General features: G+C 63.5%; 1 protein-coding gene across 1 annotated transcript; it reads right to left on the bottom strand.

Moving 5' to 3' along the window:
• Positions 1-265: 265 nt before the first annotated feature.
• CSAD (cysteine sulfinic acid decarboxylase) lies at positions 266-5,904 on the bottom strand. Its single transcript, XM_074167464.1, has 14 exons — positions 5,766-5,904; positions 5,544-5,670; positions 3,320-3,410; positions 3,096-3,202; positions 2,853-2,968; positions 2,677-2,756; positions 2,534-2,588; positions 1,961-2,077; positions 1,763-1,827; positions 1,547-1,628; positions 1,248-1,447; positions 1,090-1,141; positions 662-751; positions 266-562 (listed from the first exon to the last, which is right to left on the bottom strand). The coding sequence occupies exons 1-14, from the start codon at positions 5,889-5,891 to the stop codon at positions 389-391; spliced, it is 1,482 nt and encodes a 493-aa protein (XP_074023565.1). The 5' UTR covers positions 5,892-5,904; the 3' UTR covers positions 266-388.
• Positions 5,905-7,014: the final 1,110 nt, after the last annotated feature.

Here is a 7,014-nt window from a genome sequence, read left to right on the forward strand (position 1 = left end):
TCTGGGGGGGGTGGGAAGTGGGGTATTTTTTTGGGGGGGGGGGTGTCCTTACAGATCCCATCCCAGCCGCTCCATCTCCTCCAGGAAGAAATCCCTGGTGACAGCGGGGCTGAGGACGATTGGGAGGAAGATGATCCCCCAAGAGCTTCCAGGGGGATTACTGAGGGGGTTCCCACCTTCCCCCCCCCCCCCCATCCCTCCCCAGCCCCATTTTGGGTGGAAAAGGGGGAAATTAAAAGAGTTTCTATCCCATTGAGGTATTTTTGGAGGTGGGCACCGAGTCTTGCCCAACTTTATTCTAATTTAAGGGTGGAAAAGGGGGCTCTGCTCCTCTTCCTCGGGGCTGGGGGGTGGGAAGTGGGGTATTTTTTTTGGGGGGGGGGGTTCCTCACAGATCCCGTCCCAGCCGCTCAATCTCCTCCAGGAAGAAATCCAGGTCCCCCCGGGTGACAAGGGGGCTGGTGACGATCTGGCGGAAGAAGTTGACCCTGGGGCCGTGGGGCTGGTAACTCACCATCATGGAGCCCTCCTTCATCATCCTCTCCTTGATGGCGGGGGCCACCTGCGCCGGGGGCAGGACTGAAGGGTGTGGTTTTTTTTTCTGGGGGGGGGGGTGGTTTGAAGGGTCTTTTTGTTAACTAGGGGGGGGTCCTGTACTCACCTTGCCCAGCCTGGGCCAGTAGTCGGGGGAGCCTTCCCGGCCCCGCAGGCTTGGGGGCACGAACCAGAAGCAGAGGTTGATGAATTCCGGCTGCAGGGGGAGGAAGAGGAGGAGGAGGATGAGGAGGAGGAGGAAGAAAGGGATCACAGCCCCTCCCTCCCGCCACCCACCAAGGCCCAGACCCCCGAGGTGGGGGGCACCGGTTTGACCCCCATCCCCATTTTGGGACCACCTCGGGGGTTTAAACCTTGGAATAGGTGCTTTTTGCTGAAGGGGGGGCACCAGTTTGCCCCCCACCCCCCCCATTTCAGGACCACCCCAGGGGTTTAAACCTCAGGGCAGGTCATTTTGGGGCCGTAGGGTGTTATTAAGAGGGGGGGACACACACATAACCCCCTCCCCCCCCCCAAGCAGCACCCAAGCCCTACCTCCACCACCAGCTGGAAGCCCTCCCTCCTCTTCACCTCCTGGGCCAGGTACCTGGGGAGGAAGAAGAGGAAGAAGATGAACCCCCGTGAGTTTGGGGGGGGGTGTGTGTCACAGCCTTGCATGTCTGTGTGTGTCCCCCCGTGTCCCCAAGGCTCACCGGGTGATGGCGAAGGCCCTCTCCACGCGTCGGGCAAGTCCCTGTGTCCCCAGGGCTTTCCAGAGGAGCCAGAGTTTGAGACAATCCACCCTCCGGCCGCACTGGGGGGTCTTGTCCCCCGTGTCGTAGGTGACATCGTAAAACTTATCGGGTTGGAAAAGGTAGGTGGCCCCGGCGCCGTGGCAACGCTGGAGGAGACCCTGTGTTGGGGGGGGGGGGAGAGAGAAGATGTAGGGAGATGTGGGGCAGCCCCATATTGAGGGGCGGGAGGGTTAAAAAAAGGGGGTGGTGGGACCTACGGAGGCGTCGCGGAGGAGAAAGGCTGAGCACTGCAAACCCACTGCCAGCATCTTGTGGGGGTTCCAGGCCACCGAGTCGGCCCTGAAGGAGAGGTTTTTTTTTTTTTGGGGGGGGGGGGGGGTGTGTTATGGAGAGAGGGGGGGTCCCCAGTCCTGAAACGGGGAGTTTTGAGCCCGTTTTGTGGGCACTGGGAGCGGGGTGGGGGGGTTACTCACCTCTCGATGCCGGCCAGGAGGTGCCGGTGTTTTGGGGAGAGGAGGGCGCTGCCGCCCCAGGCTGCCTGGAAGGGAAGGAGAGGGAGATGGGGGGCGAAGGGGGGAGGAAGACGACACAGCCTGGGGGGTTCCCAGGGGACACGTGTGTCGTTGTGTTCCCCGCCCCTAGCCAGCTCCACGTCTCCCCCCGTGACTCACGTCCACGTGGAACCAGAGGCCGTGGCGCTGGCAGATGTCGGCGATGCTGCCCAGAGGGTCGAAGGCGCCCAGGACCGTGGTGCCGCAGGTGGCACAGACGAAGAACGGCTCGGCGCCCTGGGTTGGGGGGGGACAGGGGACATTGGGATGGGGCAGGGGACACTGGAGTGGGACAGGGGACAAGGACAGATGACACTGGGATGGGGCAGGGAACGGACAGGGGACATTGGGATGGGGCAGGGGACAGTGGACAGTGGGATGGGGCAGGGAACAGGGACAGGGGACATTGGGATGGGGCAGGGGACAGTGGACAGTGGGATGGGGCAGGGAACAGGGACAGGGGACAGTGGGATGGGGCAGGGAACAGGGACAGGGGACAGTGGGATGGGGTGGGGGACACTGGGATGGGGCAGGGAACAGGGACAGGGGACATTGGGATGGGCCAGGGGACAGTGGACAGTGGGATGGGGCAGGGGACAGGGGACATTGGGATGGGGATAGGGGACAGGGACAGAGGAGCCCTGGGTGGATGGCTCTGCCCCAGCCCCCCCCGTGCCCCCCACCCCGCCTCACCTCAGCCTTGGCCCTCTGGATCTCCCTCTCCAGCTCCTCGGGGACCATCTTCCCCCTGGGGACAGGGACTGATGACACCTCTGGCGGGTTGGGGACACGGGGCGGGGGGCGTGAGGGGGGGGTGTCACCCCTGTCACACTCACCCCGGGTCGGTGCCCACCAGGCGGACGTTGTCGGTGCCGATGCCCAGGAAGGCGGCTCCTTTCTGGATGGAGTAATGGCACTGGGAGACAGGGCGGGGGGTGTGTCAAAAACTGGGGGTCAGACCCCAAATCTTTGTCCCCCAAACCCCGTCCCCTCCTTGTCCCCCCCGTCCCACCTCCTGGGAGGCGAAGAGGGCCAGGGGTGGCAGAGCCCAGTTGCCCTTCCTCCGGCTCTCCGGGAAGCGGTGGAAACGGGCCACGTTCATGGCGTACATGTTGGAGATGGAGCCTCCTGCCAAAGTAAAGGGGGTAGGGGAAGGAGAGGGGGGGGACACAATGACGATAGGGACAGGGGGGTGACAAGCCACCACCGGGGGGACAGGGGACGAGGAGGAAGCACCGGGAAGGATGGGGGTTACCCGGGGCGAAGATGCCATCGCCACTGCTCCATCCCACCAGCTCCCGCAGCTTGGCCAGGACCACCTCCTCCATCAGCACGAACACCGGGGCGATCTCGTAGGTGTATCTACAGGGGGGGGACACACACACACACGGCACCCCTTGGAGGAGGGGGGGGACAACACACGGCACCCACACGCACATCCCCCCCCAATCCCCTCCCTCCCAATTTTGGGGCACGTACTGGCTGGTGTTGAGGGCCTCGGTGATGAAGCGTCCGGCCAGCGCATGGTGGTCCAGGCCGGAGAAGAGCTGGTTGAAGAAGCGAGGGTGACCTGGGGGTTGGGGGGGGGACACACAATGGGGACAGCGTGAGAGGCAAGGGGACAGGAGCCACCCCCCTCCTCCCTCAAGTCACCACGGGCAGTCAAGCACTGGGGACACTGCCGCGAGGGGGCAACTGGCACCTGTGGGAGAGGGGCCACCTCCGGAGCCATGTGTGTGATGGGGACACGCGTGGGGACGTGATGGAACCATGTGGGGGGACCCGCGTGTGGGACAGGGACATGCGTGGGGACGTGTCAGATCCATGTGGGGATGTGATGGAGCCATGTGTGGGATGGGGACACACATGGGGACGTGATGGAACTATGTGAGGACGTGATGGACCTGCGTGTGGGATGGGGACACACGTGGGGACATGATGGAGCCATGTGTGGGACGGGGACACACATGGGGACATGTCAGACCCGCGTGGGGACATGTCAGACCCATGTGGGGACGAGATGGACCCATGTGTGGGACAGGGACACACGTGGGGACGTGGTGGACCCGTGTGTGGGATGGGGACACGCGTGGGGATGTGTCAGACCCATGTGGGGACGAGATGGACCCCTGTATGGGACAGGGACACGCGTGGGGATGTGATGGAGCCATGTGTGTGACAGGAACACGTGTGGGGACATGATGGACCCCTCTGTGGGATGGGGACATGAATGGGGACATGATGGACCAGCTGGAGCCAAACTGGGACTAGTTGGGGTCAAACTGGGACCAACTGGATGGGCTGGGGCCAAAACAGGGCCGGCTGGGGCTGAACTGGGACTGGCTGGGGCCGAACTGGGACCAACTGGGGCTGGCTGGGGCCAAAACCAGCTGAACTGGGACCAGCTGGGGCCAAAATGGGACCAGCTGGGGCTGAATTGGGACCAGCTGGGTCCAAAGTGGGACCAGCTGGGGCTGGCTGGGGCCAAAACCAGCTGAACTGGGACCAGCTGGGGCCAAAATGGGACCAGCTGGGGCTGAATTGGGACCGGCTGGGTCCAAACTGGGACCAGCTGGGGCTGGCTGGGGCCAAAACCAGCTGAACTGGGACCAGCTGGGGCCGAAATGGGACCAGCTGGGGCTGTCTGGGGCCAAAACCAGCTGAACTGGGACCAGCTGGAGCCAAAATGGGATGGGTTTGGACCAAAATGGGGCTGTCTGGGGCTGAACTGGGACCGGCTTGATCCAAACTGGGGCCGGCTTGATCCAAACTGGGGCCGGCTGGGGCCAAAACCAGCTGAACCAGGACCAGCTGGGTCCAAACTGGGACCAGTTGGAACCGAACTGGGACCAAACTAGGATCAACTGGGACTGGCCGGGGCCAAAACCAGCTGAACTGGGACCAGCTGGTTCCAAAATGGGATGGGTTTGGACCAAAACAGTGTGGGTTTGGACCAAAACGGGGATGGCTGGGGTTGAACTGGGACCAGCTGGGTCCAAACTGGGACTAGCTGGGTCTGAACTGGGACTAGCTGGGTCTGAACTGGGACCGAACTGGGACCAAGTGGGGCCAGGTGGGGCCAAAACCAGCTGAACTGGGGCCAGCTGGGGCCAAACTGGGACCAGTTGGGGCCGAACTGGGACTAGCTGGGGCCGAACTGGGACTAGACTGGGACTAGCTGGGGCCAGGTGGGGCCAAAACCAGCTGAACCAGGGTCAGCTGGGGCCAAAACAGGATGGGTTTGGACCAAAATGGGGCTGGCTGGGGCTGAATCGGGACTAGCTGGGGCCAAACTGGGACCAAACTGGGATCAGCTGGGGCCAAACTGGGACCAAACTGGGACCAAACTGGGATCAACTGGGGCCAGGTGGGGCCAGAACCAGCTGAACTGGGACCAGCTGGGGCTGAAACAGGATGGGCTGGGGCCAAAATGGGATGGGTTTGGACCAAAATGGGGCTGGCTGGGGTTGAACTGGTGCCAGACTGGGGCTGAACTGGGACCAAACTGGGATCAGCTGGGGCCAAGTGGGGCCAGAACCAGCTGAACTGGGACCAGCTGGGGCTGAAACAGGATGGGCTGGGGCCAAAATGGGATGGGTTTGGACCAAAATGGGATGGGTTTGGACCGAAACAGGGCTGGCTGGAGTTGAACTGGTGTCAGACTGGGGCTGAACTGGGCCAAACTGGTGTTGGGGGATCTGACCGGTGCGGACGCTGAGGCGGATGACGTCCCGGCATCGCTCCAGGAGCCTCTCCCTCCTCTCCCCCTGGTTCCGCAGCTCCAGATCCAGCAGCTCCCGCAGTTCCTCCGGCTCCTTCCACTCGCAGACCTGCGGGGACACGGGGACAGGGACACACACATACAGGATGGGGTCCCCAACCAGGGGGACAGTCCCCTGTCCCCCTCCCTCGGGCTGTCACCCACCTTTTGGGTGACATCCGTCCCCTTCCTCACGGCCTCCTCCAGCAGGATCTGGAGGGCTTCCCGGAGGAATTCCTCCCCGCCGGCTTTATCCAGCCCTGGATGCTCCAGCTCCTCGCTCTCCGCCATCACCCCCGGTCCCTGTCACCTACAGGGTGACCGTCACCCCCCCCATGCTGTGACATCCCAGGGTTGGGGGTGGGGGTGTCCCCCCAACACCTCCCCCCCCCCCCCCAATCCCTGGGTCTCACCTCGATGGGAATTTTCCTCCAGGGCCACGTAGTCGTTGAGGAGGGGACAAGGGACAAAGTACAAAGTGGCCAGAAGCCACTCTTAAAGGAACAGCCCCGGGGGGGGGTCCCCAAGGCTGTGTGTCCCCCCCTTAAAGCTCTGTCCCCCCGCTAAAGCTCTGTCCCTCCCCAAAGCTCTGTGTCCCCCCCCAAAGCTCTGTCCCCCCCCATGCTCTGTCATCCCCCTAAAGCTCTGTCCCCCCCCAAAGCTCTGTGTCCCCCCCCAAAGCTCTGTCCCCCCCCATGCTCTGTCATCCCCCTAAAGCTCTGTCCCCCCCACAAAGCTCTGTGTCCCCCCCCAAGCTGTGTCCCCCCCCAAAGCTGTCTCCCCCAAGCTCTGTCCCCCCAAAAGCTCTGTGTCCCCCTCCAAGCTCTGTCCCCCCCAAAGCTTTGTCCCCCCCAAAACTCTGTGTCCCCCCCCTAAAGCTCTGTGTCCCCCCCAAAGCTCTGTGTCCCCCCCAAAGCTCCGTGTCCCCCCACTAAAGCTCTGTACCCCCCCCAAAGCTGTCCATCCCCCGAGCTCTGTCCCCCCCCTAAAGCTTTGTCCCCCCCCCCAAACTCTGTGTCCCCCCCCAAAGCTCTGTGTCCCCCCACTAAAGCTCTGTGTCCCCCCCTCTAAAGCTGTCCCCCCCTGCTAAAGCTGTCCCTGTCCCCTGCCAGGGGGTGTCTGGGGACCAGGCAGGGGGTGGCACAGGGGGGGACAATGCCCCCCTGTGGGGGGTGTCACAGGGAGAGGGAAGGGGTGACAATCACCAGGCAGTGTCGTCCCCCCCAGCGCTGTCCCCCCCCCCTTCCCCCCACCACAACAGGGACGTGGATGTGGCCTATTAGGGGACAACATGGGAGGGGGGGGCCACACCAGCATTGTCACCCCCGGCCATGCCAGGGGGACACCCAGACCCCCCCGCTGAGGACAGGCCTGTCCCCATCGGCGGGGGGGGCGGAGCAGACCCTGTTTGCCC

This window comes from Numenius arquata, unplaced genomic scaffold, assembly GCF_964106895.1.
Source record: "Numenius arquata unplaced genomic scaffold, bNumArq3.hap1.1 HAP1_SCAFFOLD_1680, whole genome shotgun sequence".
Lineage (NCBI taxonomy): Eukaryota > Metazoa > Chordata > Aves > Charadriiformes > Scolopacidae > Numenius > Numenius arquata.

Bases quoted from the DNA above. Each gene is read 5' to 3' on its own strand.
- CSAD (XM_074167464.1), bottom strand. From the start codon at position 5,891: ATGGCGGAGAGCGAGGAGCTGGAGCATCCAGGGCTGGATAAAGCCGGC. The intron at 3,411-5,543 runs GTCAGATCCCCC...CCCAACCCCCAG, and splicing joins CCGCCTCAGCGTCCGCACCG to GTCACCCTCGCTTCTTCAAC. The intron at 2,078-2,533 runs GTGAGGCGGGGT...CCCCCAACCCAG, and splicing joins TCCAGAGGGCCAAGGCTGAG to GGCGCCGAGCCGTTCTTCGT.